The 18011-nt window shown below is 54.9% G+C and overlaps 2 protein-coding genes across 3 annotated transcripts; both read left to right on the top strand.

Moving 5' to 3' along the window:
• The first annotated feature begins 219 nt into the window (after positions 1–219).
• On the top strand, positions 220–9007 carry LOC138812952 (ras-related protein Rab-4B). Its single transcript, XM_070001216.1, has 8 exons — positions 220–374; positions 1916–1996; positions 2248–2362; positions 2759–2821; positions 2909–3063; positions 4028–4123; positions 4205–4335; positions 8605–9007. Exons 1-7 carry the CDS (start codon positions 359–361, stop codon positions 4318–4320), a joined length of 642 nt encoding a protein of 213 aa, XP_069857317.1. The 5' UTR covers positions 220–358; the 3' UTR covers positions 4321–4335; positions 8605–9007.
• Positions 9008–10232: 1225 nt separating this feature from the next.
• Positions 10233–17747, top strand: LOC138812930 (prolyl hydroxylase EGLN2). 2 transcript variants are annotated; one of them, XM_070001213.1, is made up of 6 exons: positions 10233–10312; positions 11339–12436; positions 15692–15811; positions 16166–16302; positions 16480–16547; positions 17157–17747. In XM_070001213.1, exons 2-6 carry the CDS (start codon positions 11576–11578, stop codon positions 17210–17212), a joined length of 1242 nt encoding a protein of 413 aa, XP_069857314.1. In that variant the 5' UTR covers positions 10233–10312; positions 11339–11575; the 3' UTR covers positions 17213–17747. The 2 variants fall into 2 exon arrangements, with proteins under 2 accessions (XP_069857314.1, XP_069857316.1); XM_070001215.1 differs by lacking the exon at positions 10233–10312 and adding an exon at positions 10598–10696.
• Positions 17748–18011: the final 264 nt, after the last annotated feature.

Below are 18011 nucleotides of genomic sequence, written 5' to 3'. Positions count from 1 at the left end.
CTGTCCCGCCCCTTCCCACTTGCCCCACCAATCGTTCGTCTTGGCTCCGCCCCTCTCGACTAGCCCCTCTTCCTCTACCAATCAATGTCTCTTATCCCGCCCCCTGCTCGCGGAGTTAACCAATCGCTGCTTTGAAAAGCGTGGCCTGGCATCCCGCAGCATTAGCGGGTCGCATCGGAGCGGTGTGTGTTGGGGAGGTAGTGGTGGTGGGGGGGGGCGGGTGGAGGCGGAAGTGGTGGCGCCGGGTCCGGGAGTAGGAAGGAGCCGGGGCTGCAGCCGGAGTGGAGCGGCTGCCTGCCGAGGAGCCAGGCGCGGCCGCGGCGCCATATTTGCGGCCCTTAGCGGCCGCGACCGAGTCATGGCCGAGACCTACGGTGAGGACGGTGGGCTAAAGCTAGAGGGGTTTCGGGGTCCAGGCCCACAGAGGATGCGGCCTGTGGGAATGGGGCGGGGCTCTCGGCGCAGGGGGCGGGGCCTACAGCAACAGGGGCAGGGCCTGGGCGGGAGCAGGGAGGGGTTTCGTGGGTCGGGGGTGGGTGGGCGGAGCTTGTGGAGGGTCCGAGGCGGGATTTGAGGGAGCTGGCCAGGATGGGTTCAGGATAGGCCTGGAGGGGAAGACGGGCACCCTCACGGAAGGGGCGGAGTCTGGAAGAAATGGGCGGGACACTCGCGAGAATGGCAGGGGTCGCGCTTCCGGGTCTAGCTCTGTGCCCTGGGCTGCTCTGGAATGAACTTGGTACCTAGGTTGTCCTTGAGTTAGGGTGGTGAAGGGATGGGACTTAAGCGTGAGAATAGGGTTGAGGGGAGTCTGGGGAGAAGAGGATAGGGAAATAGAAAAAAAATCAGTGTGAATGTACAATCAGGTGGATGCAAGGGTTTCAGGGTGCTGGTCATCGACTCATTCAAGTCCAGAAAAGCAGAGGGATTAAACACAAAGATCCCCTGTTCAGAGAATATAACTTGAAGGCTAGCTATATAGGTGCAAGAGTGCCAAAGGCCATTTGGATATTTATGACATCACTCAAAGGCCATACAAGATGATCAATACAGCTGGACTCTAGTGGCTCAGGAGGCTGATATCTGAAGCTCCCAGTTAGAAGCCAGCATGGGTAGGAAAGTCTTTGAGATTCTTATCTCCAAGATAAGAATCTTATCACCAAGAAAAAAAAAAAAAACCAACCCAAACAGACAGAGGTGGAGCTGCACTAGGCTTGAGCAAAATAAGGGACAAGGCCCGAACCCCCAGTTCCTGAGTTTAAGCCTTAGTAGCCTCACAAAATAAACTTTATAAAAAGGATGGGGCATGGCTCAAGCAAGTAGAAGAATTGCCTGGCAAGGGAGGCCTTGGGTTCAATCTCTAGTTCCATAAGAACAAAGAAGGACAGAGGCTAGATTGTCAACCTTGATTAAATGTCATTCTTTAGACTCTTTAGTGGTAGCCACGCGCAGGTTTCATGCCTATGTTACCAGCTGTTCAGGAGGTAGAGGCAGGAAGATCTTGCACTCATAAGATGTTTGGCTTGGGTTTGCAATTCAGCTCTTCCTGTGTGATGTCAGGCAAATCAATTAATCTTTCTGGCCTCATTTTTCTCATCTAGAAAAATGGGAAATCATAATTTATTTTATTTTTTAGTGGGGGTACTAAGGCTTCAACACAGAGTCTGGTCTCTGTCCCTTAGCTTTTTCACTCAAGGCTGACACTCTACTACTTGAGCCATAGCTCCGCTTTATAGTTTTTTGGTGGCTAATTGGAGATAAGCATCTGAAGGATTTTCCTGCCCAGGCTGGCTTCAAACCTCCATCCTCAGATCTCAGTCTCCTAAATAGCTTGGATTACAGGTGTGAGCCACCAAGGCTGGGCTCTTAACTCTTCTTGTTTCCCTTTTTGTCCTTGATTCTAACCCCATCCACATAGACTTCCTCTTCAAATTCCTGGTAATCGGCAGTGCAGGAACTGGAAAGTCATGTCTGCTTCATCAGTTCATTGAGAACAAGTGTGAGTTTTTGGCAGTGGCCTGGGAGCACTGAGCTGTGGATCTGGACCTAGATAAGGGCAGGTGGGCAGCTGGTGGCACGGGTTGGGATGGCCATACTTATACAATAGCTCTGTTGTTAGCTTCTTCACCCTTGCCTTGGTCTATGTTCTTTGCTAGGTCTTCAGTGACCCCAGTAATGAGAATGGGTCTGTAGAGGATGGGGGCTCCTCTTGAGTCTCTGCACTACTTTCTGTCTGTCTCCATCTCCCAGTCAAACAGGACTCCAACCACACGATTGGTGTGGAGTTTGGATCCCGGGTGGTCAGCGTGGGTGGGAAGACGGTGAAGCTACAGATCTGGGACACGGCTGGCCAGGAGCGGTTTCGGTAGGTAGCCTGGGCTCCCAAGGAGGGATGGCGGGAGACTGAGGTGTGCAGTGTCACCAGTGATTTCACAATAGTAGCAGGCAGCCATGAAGAGTAGGAGAGACAGAAACAGAGACCATTGCTCTCAGATTAAAAGTAGCAGGGTAGGGTGGTGCATGTTTATAAGACAGACAAACAAAGCGCGAGACTTATAGTCAGACTCAATTGCTCTGAGGCAAAGAAGAGAAATTGTATCTCAACCAGAGGAAAGCTAGAGTGTTTTTTTGTGTGTGTGGGGGGGTTGGATGGGCGAAAAGGTGAAGAGGGGCCTCCGAACCACCAGTCTCTCTCCGCAGAGGGGGGCAGTCCCGGGCAGACCCCAGCCTTGGGGGTGACTGGGTCCCCCTGGCCCCACAGGTCGGTGACGCGGAGTTATTACCGAGGGGCAGCTGGAGCTCTGCTGGTGTACGACATCACAAGGTGGGTGTGGGGGGGGTGGTGTGGGCCAGCTGGGCCCCAACGACCCCTCTCCCATGCTGCCTTCCTCCTCTTATTTCTTCTCCACAGCCGGGAGACATACAACTCTCTGGCTGCCTGGCTGACCGACGCCCGAACACTGGCCAGCCCAAACATCGTGGTCATCCTCTGTGGCAACAAGAAGGACCTGGACCCTGAGCGTGAGGTCACCTTCCTGGAGGCCTCCCGCTTTGCCCAGGAGAATGGTGAGGCCTGAGCTTGAGACTGACCAGTGGGGGCAGAGAGATTGGACAGTACATGGCGCCCATATGCTTCTTAGCTCTCAGTGGCTGTGTCCTGAAGGTGGAGACACAGGGATCTGGTTCATATGTAATTGTGGAGATGTGTGGCCACTTGGGGGTTGAGGACCCTTAGCTGGGAAAGGGGGATCCCTGCATTGCCCAGGAGATCATCTGCCCTCCCCACCCCAGATGGGGTTGGCTTTATAGAATATCCATTAGTCTAGGGAAATAGCACAGGATGTTGTAAACTCAAGATGGCCCTAGGTGCTGGGGCGCTGGTGGCTCAGGTCTGTAATCCTAGCTGCTCAGGAGGCTGAGATCTGTGGATCCTTGTTCGAAGCCAGCCTAGGCAGTCAAGTCCAAGAGACTCATCTCTAGCAAAACGCCAAAAAGAGAACTGCTGTGGCTCAAAGGTTAAATGTGCTAGTCTTGAGGGAGAGAAAAAGAGCTATGCCTCCCCACATTTTGTAACCTCTAGATATAGAGATTTTTGCCACTACAAAACTTGGGGTTTGAATCCTGTTTCCAACTCACCTTCCCTGAGATCTTATCCTATGGGTGATGGGTGACTGGTGGGTTTGAGGCTGTGCTAAGTGGTACTGCGGATTCAGTGGTGAACCCAGTCCAAGGCATAGCTCTCACAGGTCTCTCAGTGCAGTGGATTGGGGTCAGATACCCCATTGATAAGACAGTAAGAGTGAAAGCCAGAGAGGACAGACCAGAGACAGGGAAAGCTGTGGAAGCACCCAGGAGTCATGTGACTCAGGCTGCCTTGCTTGCTGAGCCAGGATGGAAGAGCTAGGTGGGTGCCAGGGAAGTGAGCAACTTGCTGCAGAGGGCTGCGGTGAGGGCAAAGGGTGGAGGGGACATTTGGGGAACCAGTCAGAAGTGGAGAAGAGACAGAGACTGATGGAGGCCTTGTCTCCAGAGCTGATGTTCCTTGAGACCAGTGCTCTCACGGGCGAGAATGTGGAGGAGGCATTCCTGAAGTGTGCCCGAACCATCCTCAACAAGATTGACTCAGGTGAGCCCCGTGGGGCTGGGAGGTGGAAAGCAGGGCTGGAAGGACTCCGAGGGGACAATGCTGACCTCCCCCATTCCACAGGTGAGCTGGACCCCGAAAGGATGGGCTCTGGCATTCAGTATGGTGATGCGTCCCTCCGCCAGCTGCGGCAACCTCGGAGTGCCCAGGCCGTGGCCCCTCAGCCCTGTGGCTGCTGAGACCTGCAGGGTCAGGTGGGACACTGGGGACATTGGGATGTAGGGGAGGGGGTGGTAGTGCGGAGAAGACATGGAGACACAGAAAATGTAGCTGCAAGATAAAAAATGGCCCTCACTGGACACTGGTGGCTTATGCCTGTAATCCTAGCTACTCAGGAGGCTGAGATCTGAGGATCACAGATTGAAGCCAGCCTGGCAGGAAAGTCCCCATGAGACTCTTATCTCCAGTTAACCACTCAAAAACCAGAAATGGGGCTGTGGCTCAAAGTGGTAGAGTGCTAGCCGTGAGCAATAGAGCTCCGGGTCAGTGCCCAGGCCCTGAGTTCAAGCCCCACAACTGCCAAAAGAAAAAGTGGCCGAGGGCTGAATAAGCCACATTCCCAGCCACAGGGTACCCATATGTCTGCCTCACCCCCAGGTCTCTGCCTGCCCTGACCAGCTCACTCAGGGGCTTCACCTATGCAGTGAGCACCTACTGTGTGCCAAGGCTTGGGGTCAAGGCTCTGGGGAGACTGTAGCCAGGAAAACAGGCCAAAAACCACTATCCCTTTGCATTGACAGTCTCTTGGGAGGAGACAGAGCATAAACAAACATATGTGTGGTTAGGGTGAGAAGAGCTATGGAGCAAATAACAAGCCTGCTGGGGAGGTGGATGGGGGATGAATGTTTTGATGGTTTCTGAGACAAGCTCTGGCTATGCAGCCCAGGCTGGCCTCAAACTTGTGATCTTCCTGCCTCAGCCTCTTGAGTACTAGGATTATAGGTATGGGTCACTATTTCCAATCCTCCCCCCCCCTTTTTTTTTGGTTTCTTCTTTTTGTGCCAGTTCTGAGGCTTGAACCCAGGGCCCCGTGCTTGTTTAGCTGGTGCTTTCCCACTTGAGCTATGCCTCTAGCCTTGCTTTTTTTCGTTGGTTGTGGGGCTTGAACTCTGGGCCTTGGGTGCTCTCCCTGCACTCTTCAGCTCAAGGTAAGCACTCTACCGCTTGAGCCATAGCACCACTTTTGAATTTTCTAGTGGTTAATTGGAGACAAGAGTCTCACAGACTTTTCTGCCCAGGCTGGCTTTGAATCGTGATCCTCAGATCTCAGCCTCCTCTGTAGCTAAGATTACAGATGTGAGCCACCGGTGCCCGGCCAGCCTTGCTTTTTTATTTTTGTTGGTCATGGGGCTTGAACTCTGGGCCTGAATGCTATCCCTCAGCTCTTCAGCTCAAGGCTAGCGCTCTACCACTTGAGCCTCTGTGCCATTTCCGGTTTTCTGAGTGGTTAATTGGAGATGTGAGTCTCAGAGACTTTCCTGCTTGGGCTGGCTTGCAACCATGAGCCTCAGATCTCAGCTTCCTGACTAGCTAGGATTACAGGCATAAGCCACCAGCATCTAGCTCAGCCTAGCTTTTTGTCGATTATTTTTGGAGAGGTAGTCTAGAGGAATTTACTACCTGGGACTCTGGAGTAGCTAGAATTAGAGGTGTGAGCCACTAATGCCTGGCTTAATCATATTTTATTGTTTTCTACCAATGTTCTTTGTGTTTTTGTTGTTTATTTTAGTTTAGTTTTTTCGGTCAGGGGCTTGAACTCAGGGTCCAGGTGCTGTTCCTGAGTACCTTTTGCTCAAGCCTAGCACTCTATCACGTGGAGCCACAGCACTACTTCCAGTTTTTTGGTAGTTAATTGGAGATAATAGTCTCATGGATTCTTGCCCCAGCTGGCTTTGAACTGCGATTTTCCTGAGTAGCTGAGATTACAGGTGTGAGCCACCAGTGCCTGGCTCTTGTTTTTATTTTAAAACTCTTATTATCTTTTTATTATTATTATTTGTTTTGTTTTATTTATTTATTTATTTTGGTTGTGGGATTGAACTCTGGGCTTGGGCGCTGTCCCTCAGCTCTTCAGCTCAAGGCTAGTGCTCTACCACTTGAGCCACAGCGCCACTTCCAGCTTTCTGGTGGTTTATTGGTGATGAGTCTCATGGACTTTCCTGCTCAGACTGTCTTTGAACTGTGATCCTCTGATCTCAGCCTCCTGAGTAGCTAGGATTACAGGCGTGGGTCACCTGCACCCGGCTTATCTTTATTATTTTTAATTGAGGTTAAGTTCACCTAACATAACCTTGATCTCACCTCTCTCCTTCCCTCCTATCTTCCCTTCCTCCTACCCTTCCTCCCTCTTTTCTTCCTTCTTTTTCTGTAGTAGGGAATTGAACCCAGGGCCTTGTAAAGTGAACAATTCAGTGACATTTAGTATGTTTACTAAGTTGTTCAACTATCATCTCTAAGTTGTAAGCGTTTCGTTTTGTGTGTGTGCTGTTTCTGAGGCTTGAACTCAGGGCATCATGCTCATATATTTTTTTTTAAAATCAAGTCTGGTACTCTACCACTTGAGCCACACTTCTACTTCCAGCTTTTTGATAGTTAATTAGAGCTAAGACTCTCACCCATTTTCCTGCCTGGGCTGGTCCTTAGATCTTAGCCTCTAGAGAAGCTACAATTACAGGCACGAGCCCCCAAGTGGCCCAGCTAACTTTTTTTCTTTTTTTTTTTTTTTTGCTGGTCTTAGGGCTTGAACTCAGGGCCTGAGCACTGTCCCTGAGCTTCTTGTGCTCAAGGCTGGCACTCTAGTACTTGAGCCACAATGCTTTCTGGATTTTTCTGTTTATGTGGTACTGAGGAATCAAACCCAGGGCTTCATGCATGCTAGGCAAGCACTCTACCACTAAGCCACATTTCCAGCCCGCAGCAAACATTTTTGATACCTTGAAGGAAAACTGCATGTTCATGACACTGTCATTCCCATTCCCCCTACACTTGTCAACCAGCAATCTGCTTTCCATTTCTATCCACCAGTATTTCTTCTGTGTATGTTTGTATGTACAGGTAATCGTTCTTGAACTTAGAGCCTTGAGCCTTTGCTTTGCTTTTTTGCTTATGGCTCAGGTTCTACCACATGAGCTATGTCTCTACTTCTGGCTTTTTACTGGGTTAATTGAGCTTGGATTGGCTTTGAACCTCAGTCCTCAGATCTTAGCCTCTTGAGAAGCAAGGATCATAGGTATGAGCCACCAGTGCCTGACTTCCAATATTTTTATTTCATATGACTCACTTTTTTTTGTGTGTGTGCCAGTAGAGGGGCTTGAACTCAAGACCTGGGTGTCATCCCTGAGCTTCTTTTTCTCAAGGTTAGCACTCTACCACTTGAGCTACTGCACCACTTCTGGCCTTTTCTAAATTGTTCACTGAAGAGGAGACTCATGGACTTTCTTGCCCAGGCTGGCTTTGAACCATGATCCTCAGATCTCACCCTCCTGAGTAGCTAGGATTACAGGCATGAGCCACCAGTGCCCGGTTTGCTCACACATTTTTTTAAAAAGAAATTTCATTAGTAGTTTATATTAATTGTACAAAATACTGGGTTTTACTGCAACATGGTCACACATGCATATGACACAGTTTGATCATATTTAACCTCCATTATTTTATCTCACACATCCCTGGGATGTCTTTAATTTAATTTTTTATTTTATTTATTTATTTTTTTTGTCAGTTGTGGGGCTTGAACTCTGGGCCTGGGTGCTGTTCCTCAGCTCTTCAGCTCAAGGCGAGCGCTCTACCACTTGAGCCACAGCGCCACTTCCAGTTTTCTAGTGGTTTATTGGAGATAAGAGTCTCATGGACTTTCCTGCCTAGGTTGGCTTTGAATTGTGATCCTCAGACCTCAGCCTCTGGAGTTGCTAGGATTACAGACGTGAAACACTGGTGCCAGGCATCTTTTATTTTTTATTCTATCTGATAAATCAATTAGTCAAGGCCTGGCATCCATGCAGTACTCTACATTGGATCTGTTAGAAAGGGGGCGTAAGAGCTACTGATGCCCAGGAATTACCCCAGAGATTCTGAAGTAATTTGAGGATTTCTAGAAGCTTCCAGATAATGCTTTATACAGTCAAAACAGGAACCACTAATTAATGTGTCTGTCTAGTTTGGAAAAAGCTGGAATGAAGCCTAGAATCAGGGTGAGATCACGGACATAGAAGGACAGAGATACAAAGGTGAGATAGTGGCCTTGTGGTCCTTAGACATTGCCAGGTTCCTTTCCAAGATGCAGACAGCTCTCCGGGCCAAACAGAGAGATTGAAATTCCCTGCAGAGGAGAAACAAACAATTGAGACTCTGGGAGAAAGCAAAGTGTATGGACTGGCAATCAGGAAGACACTCGGAAATGAGACACAGACACTAGCTAGCCAGGCCCCAAGACCCCTTAAGGTCACCAACTTCTTCTCTTTCAGCTCATCTGTTCTCCAAGACCAGCCCTGCCCTTCCGGCTGGGGCCTAGACCCAGGCCCCAGGAGGCCACGCCCCAACCTGCTCCAGCCCCAGAAAAGCTGCCCTGCCACTTTGTCCTCCTTCCCTGGCCTGGTGGGGCCTGGCTATGGGGCAAGACTGAGCCACAGGGGAAGGGAGAACCCATTCCTGCTGCTGCTTCCTCTGTCTTGGCTAACCTCTGTCTCCCTCACCCCTGAACCCCTAACCAGAACCCAAGAGCTTCCAAAGCTTGAGACCAGGGCCCTTTGGCCCCAACTTCCTGCCTGGCCCTGCTGTTGCGAGTACTGAATACATGTTATTTATTACCTGGAGGCCTGCCCCTGTCTCAAACCCTGCTCCATCCACCATAAAGCATTGTTTACACCAGCGTCTTAGCCTCTGTCATTTTGGGATGTTGGGTAGATGGAAGACGTCTCTGGTGGAAGAGTTGAGGGGTCTTGGTGTTTCTGGAGTTGGACAAAGTGTGGAGGTAATAGGGCTCATGTGGAAAGCCTGGAATTCAGAAATCCTCCTTCCTCAGCCTCCTCGAGTACAGGTATGCACACCACACCTAGCTTGTGTTCACACTGGTGACAGTGGGTGTGACGTGTTTATGACCTGTAGGTATCTCTCTCTATAGGTGACTGTGCCCGAGGAATGTGTGATTCTGAACATGAATGCCCTTTTCCCGGTGATCAAATTAGCGAGGCTAGTGGATCTGTGGGCATCAAGGTCAAGGATGGGCCCGTGGGGGGGGGGCGGTCTCTTGGAGCTCAGGGTGGCAGCCACCACCTTCAAGCAGCCTGCCAGACACAGTCCTGGCTGCTCTCCCAGGCAGTTGGCCCTGCAGGGCGTTGGCAGAGAGGCCGGCCAGTCAAAATGACCTTATCTCCACAGTCCTCCCCCGAGCGATGCCCCACATGTCCTCAGAAGCCGGTCACGCCAATGTCTCCCGCATCGCCGTCCCGGGTGGGTTCATTCCGGGCCGGCCGCAGAGCCGAGGTTCCTGGGGGAGGGGAGGGGGGCAGGGCAGGGTGGAGCGGGTCACGCAAATATTTGCTCACCGTTTCTTCGTCCGCTTTCCCTGTAGGACATCCCGTCCTTTCTCCGTTATAAAAAGTGCTTATGTAAATTACCGGCGCGCAAATTTACATACACTTTTTCCCAACTAACTGCGCAGCCATTTTTCAACACCCCTCTCTTAGGGCGGGCGGGGAGGAGCGGCCTATGCAAATGAGCTCACTTGCCGGGCGCTTTCCCAACCCGCTGCTCCAGGTTGCTCCGCTTTTTACAGCCCAGCAGCTAGGGCTTTCCATGTAAATGATCTCATTTGCATTTCCCCCCTCAGGACCGCCCCTTCTCAGCCGCGTTCCTACGCTCCGGGTGGAAGGGGGCGGGGCATGATAGGTAAATGAACCACGCGCCGCCGGCCGTCCCAGTTCTCCAAAGGGACTTTCTCGGGTTACCCCACCCTGTGCGGCTTTGCGCCTGCGCAATGCCTATCCCGAAGGGAGAGGGAGGGGTGAAGAGCGGGCGAGGTCACGTGTCCACCGGACGCGGCGCGGGCGGGGGGAGGAGGAGGTGGGGCGAGGGTGGAGCGGCGCGGGTGGTGGTGGGGGCGGGGTATGGCGCTCTGTGAAGCGCTGGGCGGTTGGCACAAACGGCGTCGCCGGGGCCGGAGGAAAAAGCTCGGTGAGGAGATCGCGGAGGAAATGGAGGGATGTGGGGAGGAGGAGAAGTAACGGGAGTCGGGGCGCCCTTGCGCGCCGGGCGTGGTGTGTGTGTGTGTGCGCGCGCGCGCGCGCGGTGGTGGGGGGCGCGCGGGGCCCGCGGCCCGCGGAGGGCGAGTGGGGGAGGGGAGGCACGCGCGGCGGCCGCACGTTGGGTGCCGGGCGGGCGTGGGGGGGCGGCAGGGGGTACTGCGCGCCCCGAGGCCCGGGGGCCAGGGGGGCAGGCGGGGAGCACGGGGCCTCCTCAGGGTCCCCGGAGTACGCGGACCCCCCTCGGTTGCCGTAGGCCCCTCCTCCCCGCTTCCCTTCCGTGTGTCCGTCCTCTCAGGACCTCCCTTCCGTCTGGGTGTGAGTCCAGCCCCCCCCCTCCAGCAGGCTTCCTCCGGTTGGGCACAGGTCAAGCCCCCCCACCCCCACCTGGCCTGTCTGTCCGTGTCAGGCCCAGCCCTCCCAGCTTCCCTCGGGTGTTTTGTTTTTGTTTTTGTTTTCCTCTCTGCCTCCCCCCCCCAACCCCGATCTCTTTGTCTCTCAACTCCCCAGTTTCCTCTATGTGTGCCTGCTTCTCTCCACCTACGACGACTTCCCCTAGATTCCCTCATTTCCTCTTTCTGTAGACCCCCCCCCTTCCATTTCTCCTTCTTGAGCCTCCCCTCCCCGACAGATCCCGCCTCCTGCCCACCCCTCCAACCACTCCTTTTCTGCCCCAGATCCCTCCTCCTCTCTGGGATCTGGATCTTATTTCCCCGCCTCCCTTCTCTGCCGTCCTCTCTTTGGGCCATCCCATCTCTTCCCCTTCACCGTCCTGTCACAGGTGCGCGATTCCTCCCCTGCCCTGCCCCACATTCTCAGACTGACCCTGCACTTGAACTCAGGTACCCGGGGTTTGAAATCACTAGTGTCCCCAGTCATCTCTCTCTACTGTCTATACCATCGCCTACCTGTTTGTCCGTAGCTCCTCTTATGTTCCTTTTTCTCTCTCTCCCTCCAGCAACCCCAGCCGGTCTCTTCTCACATCCTTAGGGACACCAGTGGACTTGGGGGCCAGCAAGCATCCCCAGAGCACCAAAAGGAGCTCCTGCTGCCGGCCCTGCCTTACCCTGCCCCACGCCAGGTCCAGCGGCCCCCGGCTGCAGCAAGTAGAGGAGGAGGAGGAGGTGGTGGAGGAGGGTGGCATCATGGGCCGGGGCCGTGCCCTCCATGCCCGGGGGATGAAGACACTGCAGCCATGGACAGCCCGTGCCAGCCACAGTCCCTGAGTCAGGCTCTCCCTCAGTTGCCAGGGTCTGTGTCAGAGCCCTTAGAGCCTAGCCGAGCCAGGATGGGGGTGGAAAGTTACCTGCCCTGTCCCCTGCTACCTTCCTACCACCAAAAGGGAGCAGCCGGTGAGGTCTCGGCTGGCAGTGGGACCTCCAGAGCCACAGCCACCGTTACCACTGCCAGCCCCCTGCGGGAAGGCTTCGGTAGTCAGGATGGCGGTGAGCTGTGGCCGCTGCAGAGTGAAGGTGCAGCGGCCCTGGTCACTAAGGAGTGCCAGCGACTGGCTGCCCAGGGTGCCCGGCCTGAGGCCCCTAAACGGAAGTGGGCTGAGGATGGCGGGGATGCGCCTTCACCTGCCAAGAGGCCCTGGGCCAGGCAAGAGGACCAGGAGGCAAAGGAAGAGGGTGATGTAGGCTGTGGCAGTGGCCCCAGCACTACCAGCAACAGCACTGGCAGCGTCGGTGAGGCGAGTGCCCGGCTGAGGGAGGAGACTCTACCCTGCGCTCCTGAGCGCCTGGCCCTGGACTACATTGTGCCTTGCATGCGGTACTATGGTATCTGCGTCAAGGACAACTTCTTGGGGGCAGCACTGGGGGGCCGGGTGCTGGCCGAGGTGGAGGCGCTGAAGTGGGGTGGGCGCCTGCGCGATGGGCAGCTGGTGAGCCAGCGGGCCATCTCACCGCGCAGCATTCGCGGGGACCAGATTGTCTGGGTGGAAGGCCACGAGCCAGGCTGCCGGAGCATCGGTGCCCTCATGGCCCACGTGGACGCTGTAATCCGCCACTGTGCTGGGCGGCTGGGCAACTACGTCATCAATGGGCGCACCAAGGTAAGGCTGGGTGGGAGGCTTTCACGGAGGGCCTGGGGAGCCCTTTGATTTCTTTAGTAGTACTGGCATGGGTGGATCGGAGGCAGGCTTCTGGGGTTCGGTTTTAGTCAGTTCCAGTGGGAACTGCGGGATCGCTGGCTTCCCTCTGGGCCTTGCTTTATGCACCTGTAAGCCGGAGGTTTAGCCTGGGGCACAGTGTTCTTAACCTTGCTGGAATCCTTTGGAAAGCCTGATTAGAGCTGGTGACACACACAGCCTCGCACCTGTGCACTGGCTGTGGCTGGTTCTTGGCCCCAGGTGTCTGCACACAGCCCCTGGATAGAGGATAGTCTGTAGGGCAGTGTTTCTTCCTCTGTCCCCGGCCCCTCTCCCTTTTGCCCTGTCCTCTGATTTGTTCCTGTCTGCTGGCCTCTTGTCCATCCTACCTTTGAGGTAGAAGACCTAGAAGGCCAAGGAGAGGGAGTTAGGGTGAGCTGGGATGAGAGAGGACGGGGGTGCTGCCTGCCATCTGAGCACTTGCCCCTGGCTACTTTGTGCTCTTGGGCCAACTGTGGCATTTGCCTCTGGGACAGCCTCTGGGGGTGACATTGTGTGTGTGCATTCGGTTCAGGCAGAGCTGTCCTAGACTGTCACTTCTTCCTCATTCTCGCCCCCTTTCCCCTTGTCTCTTCTTGGTCCCTTTTTCTTGTAGAATAGTAGTTTTTTTTTTTTTTTATGGAGTTAGGGCCTTTTTAGGAAAAGTGTTCATTGAGTTGGACTTCATAGACAATTGTCAAAGCTTCATGGGCCTCCAGCTACCATCCAGGGCCCATAGCCAGGCGCTGGTGGCTCTCACCTGTAATCCTGGCTACTCACAAGGCTGAGAACTGAGGATCACAGTTCAGAGCCAGCTGGGACAGGAAAGTCTGTGAGTCTTACTCCAATTAACCACCAAAAAAGCTGCAAGTGGAGTTGCGGCTCCAGCTGTGTAGTGCTAGTCTATGCCTGTGAGGGTCCTGGCCTCCAGTCTCAGGCTTGTTGTTGGACAGGTGTGTGGGGCAGGAATGCCCATTTCTCAGCCCCAGCGATGCCAGGCTGACAGCCCTGGCTGTACTCTGCTCCACAAGCAGGTGTGTTCCTGGTGTGTCCTCCCTTGTCGCTCAGGTCCCATCTTAGATTGTGGCTCTGTGGCTTTCCTCTCAGGCTGGAGCCTGCTCAGAGACCAGCCTCCCCACCCCCAAGTCAGGCCTGTGTCCTCCCCACCCAGCTGGACCTCATCCCCCGCCCCTCTCCCGTTACTTGATAGCCAACACCCACCCCTTCCCCTGGGCATGGCTCCTGTGCTGGCAAAGTCAGTGTGGCTCTCATGGCTCAGCAGCTGTATCCCAGGGTCAGCTCCCCCCCTGCCCCCCCGCCCCCCCATCCCTAAGGAGGAAGTGGGGAAACCAGAACTGCTGAGTGCCCAGGGTGGGAGGCCCTGAGTCTCCCTCATACACACAATTAGACAGTGCGGTGAAGTCTGCTGTGTGTGTGTGTGTGTGTGTGTGTGTGTGTGTGTGTGTGTGTGTGTGTGTGTGTGTGTGTGTGTGTGTGTGTGTGTGTGTGTGTGTGTGTGTGTGTGTGTGTGTGTGCTCTTGGCACCTTGTCCCAGGGTGGGAGGCCCTGAGTCTCCCTCATACACACAATTAGACAGTGCGGTGAAGTCTGCAGTGTGTGTGTGTGTGTGTGTGTGTGTGTGTGTGTGTGTGTGTGTGTGTGTGTGTGTGTGTGTGTGTGTGTGTGTGTGCGTGCTCTTGGCACCTTGTCCCTAATAGTATAACTCTTCAGTGTCTTTGCTGATCCCACCTGCCCACTCTGAGCAGTTTTCTGGGCTGTGGCTGAGGTTTTTGCTTGGGGGTGGGGTGCTGTCAGCAGGCAGAAAGTGCACTGGGCACTGGGCAGGGGAGCTTGACCCCAGAGGCTTCCATAGGGACACTTTTCAGACTAGCCTAATGTTGAGAGCTGTGGAGTACTTAAGGTGGCACGTGACCTGAGTGGCAAGGAGACGCGGGGAAGGGATCACTGGTGGAGTTGAGGCCTGGGGTGGGGATGAAGTAGATACCATGACTGAGCACAGGGAAGGCCGTAGCATGTGAGGCTGGGGATGCTGGGGTACAATGTAGGGAAAGATTCTAGGTGGAAGAGTCCAGTACTACCCTCTGACTGCATTTCCAGGTGGGGGGCCTTGCCCATCTCATCAGTGACTCTGTGATCCCAGCAGCTAGGCTGAGGCCCCACCCGGAGTGGAAGGGGGTGGGGGGGGGCTTCTCAGGACCACTCTTGTCTTTAGGGAGCTAAGCTGTGCAAGGTGGGCTCTCCCTCCTGATCCTCGTGGTCAGGCCCAGGGCTTGCTTTCTCTGGGGGCTTCTTCCTGTATCCTGGGGCAGGCAGAGAGCAGGTTGGGTTCTCTACTGCCTTAGGTAGTGGAGTAGATACCCACAGCTAGGCCTGAGAGTGAACCTAGGACTTTCCTTCACACCCCAGCCACCTTCCTCTTAGCTCCTGGGTGAGTGGGGTCAGGAGAGTGCAGGAACTCTAGCCAGATGGATGCATGCAGCAGCCCACACTGGGAGGCTAGACTGTTAGGTGTGCGGTGATCTGGAACCTTCTCTGTGCTCTGGGGCTGAATGCTCCTGTTGAAATAAGGTACCCTAAGGTTGCTTTACAGCTGGGGTAGGTGAGGCGGGTTGAAGCGACATGCCCAGCATCACGCAGAGTGTTTGGAGCGGGAGCTTGAGGATGAGACCGATGTGTGTGGATGTGTATTAGCCAGGTTCTTGTAGTCAAGGGCACAGGTTCTCCACATCGCAGCACCTTAGAACTTACCTGGGGGTCCTTTAAGAAAAGAACTCAGTCCCCACCTTAAGTCAAGCCTGGCAGCGCAGCCTCTGTGGTGAGGCTGGCCTCCTCAATGCAAAGCTGCCCAGGAGACGCCACTCTGCGGCAGCCAAGGGTGAGGGCTCAGGCCAGGTGCCTGTCCACCTGGAAACATTGAAGTTGGGTTTTGCTTCACTGAGATGTCTGAGGTGTAGGGTGAGGAAATTTTAAAAACAAAAACCAAACAGTTACTCATTGAGCCCCTCTGGGTCCTGGGTGGCTGTGGAAGCTTCTGATGAACGTGGGTGGGGGTAGAGTCTTGGTTGGAATTGGGCCCCAGATGAGGAAGGACTCCTGGAGGAGGAGGCGGCGGGAAGGTCCCGGCCTGGCCTCAGCACACCACTTCCCTGTCTCCGCCAGGCTATGGTGGCCTGTTACCCAGGCAACGGGCTGGGGTACGTGAGGCACGTTGACAATCCCCACGGCGACGGGCGCTGCGTCACCTGCATCTATTACCTGAATCAGAACTGGGATGTCAAGGTAGAGGGGGGTGGCGGGCGTCCTTTCCATTCCAGCCTGCATGGGACAGCGCAGGCTCTTCCTGGAGAATGGCACCTCCTTTCCAGCCCACTGCGGGGGGGACCTCCCCGCTTTCCGGGAATGGTGCTGCTGGCCCAGCCCCACCCGGCTGCCTTGTACATTCTCCCCCTTTTCCTGTCTTTAGTAGCTTCCTGCCCATTGCCATGGCGATGGGGACTCTGGGCTGTCATTCATTCTAAGAGCCCAGGCGGGGGCGGGGTAGGGGAGGCACTCCCCCTAGTGGGCGTGCAGGCGCAGTGCATGGCAGAGGCGCTGGGCAGGCTCAGCTAGCTGCTGCCTCTGGCCTGCCTGCAGGTGCACGGTGGCCTGCTGCAGATCTTCCCCGAAGGCCGGCCTGTGGTAGCCAACATCGAGCCGCTCTTTGACCGGTTGCTCATTTTTTGGTCTGACCGACGGAACCCCCACGAGGTGAAGCCAGCCTACGCCACCAGGTATGACCTGTGTTTCTAGGAACATGCACGCATCTCAGAACCCTGGAGAGGAGGGTGGGCTGAGATGCTGAGCCAAGGTCTGGGGGAACACAGCCAAATGCCCTAAAGTGACTTGATTGCCCTTGTGTGGTGTCGGGAATGCAGAACGCTGATTGCACCTATGATTTTTGTTCACAGGTACGCCATCACTGTCTGGTATTTTGATGCCAAGGAGCGGGCAGCAGCCAAAGACAAGTATCAGCTAGGTACCTGCTTCCCCAGCCCTCTTTGCAGTTGTCTAGCTCCCCGAACTCCCTGTGCCCATACCCTGCAGGCCTCTGCATGTGTACCCAGGGTCTTGCACACTCTACAGAAGTACTCTTCCACTTGAGCTACATGCCCTTTCTCAGTCTTCTCTCCCCCTTATGGTACTGGGGTGTGAACTCCGGGCCTCCTACGTTGTAGGCAGGCATTCTGTCACTTAGGGTCTCTTGTCCAGGGCTGGCCTTGGACTTGAGTTCTCCTGCCTGTGCTTCACAGTGGGTGGGATTATAGGCGTGAGCCACCCTGTGCATGATTTATGTGTTGAAATGGAGGTCTTGTTAACCATTTGCTTGAGCTGGCCTCCAGGTACAATCCTCCTGCTCTCTGCCTCCCAAGTAACTGGTATTACAGGCAAGCAGCACCATGTTCAATCTTACTGAGCCTCTTCCTTGAGTCTTGACTCCATGTAGTTCTTTCTCATCTCCCCCCTCCCCCCCACAGCCAGCCCAGTTTCCTATCGTCCCCATCAACAGCTTCATTTCTTTTCCCTTGGCCTCTTTGCGCCATTTCTAGTGACTCATGGTCTCCTGTCCCCTCCTCTCCCCGCTCAGCATCAGGACAGAAAGGTGTTCAAGTACCTGTTTCACAGCCGGCTACCCCTACTTAGCGGTCAGCCCTAGCGCTGCCTGGACGGACAGCTCGCCTGCCTGCCCAACTTCAGGAGAGCCTTGGGCCTGGCGGCTGCCCACCAAGCCTCAGTGCCCTCTACTCCCCTGCCACCGCTGCTGCTTCTGGCTTGCCTCTGTCCTTCCTGGCGTGGAGGACTGCATGGCCGAGGACCAAGGAGGATGAGCCTGTGGCTGCCCCAGGTGGGGGCAGGGCGGGGGCAGTTGTTGGGGTGAAGCGGAGGGTCTGTGTGTCCTGCCCGATCTGGCCGTTTCTCCACTGGGTGTGGAGAGGCAGGAGGCGCGATTTGGGGTTGAGGTGAGTCACAGCCTCTTGCTGGTGAGGGTTTGTTGGGGGGGACCTTCTCCAGTCTCCCCACTCCCCCAGCCTGGAATGTGAAGTGACTCCCCAACCCCTCCCTGCCATGGCACCATTCGGACTGGGCTGCCACCTGCTCGGGCAGGGCGACGGTGCCAGCAGGAGCATGGGTTTGAAAGTCCTGCCAGCCAAGAAATAAAGTTTACCTCAGAACTGCATGTGTGACTCCCTCCATGAGTACAGGACTTCATTGACAAAAAGGGGCAGGAGGACGGAGTGCCCGGGAGGCTGGGCAGGTGGAGCCTTGCCCCAGGCGGCTGTCAGCCCAAGCTGGGAGTGCACTGTGGGGTGAGGTGAATGGAAGCACTGTAGGATGGCCAGAAGGAAGAGGAAGCTCTGAGCACTTATCTCCCTGGGGATATGGGTGCAAGGTGAGTACCACTGTGCCCCAGGGCTACCCACACCCAGGGCAAAAATGCTGG

Source organism: Dipodomys merriami, unplaced genomic scaffold, assembly GCF_024711535.1.
Source record: "Dipodomys merriami isolate MVZ:Mamm:240054 unplaced genomic scaffold, mDipMer1.0.p SCAF_106, whole genome shotgun sequence".
In the NCBI taxonomy this organism is placed as follows: Eukaryota; Metazoa; Chordata; class Mammalia; order Rodentia; family Heteromyidae; genus Dipodomys; species Dipodomys merriami.
The sequence above is the reverse complement of the archived record's forward strand: the minus strand, read 5'-3'. Positions and strand labels throughout refer to the sequence as shown.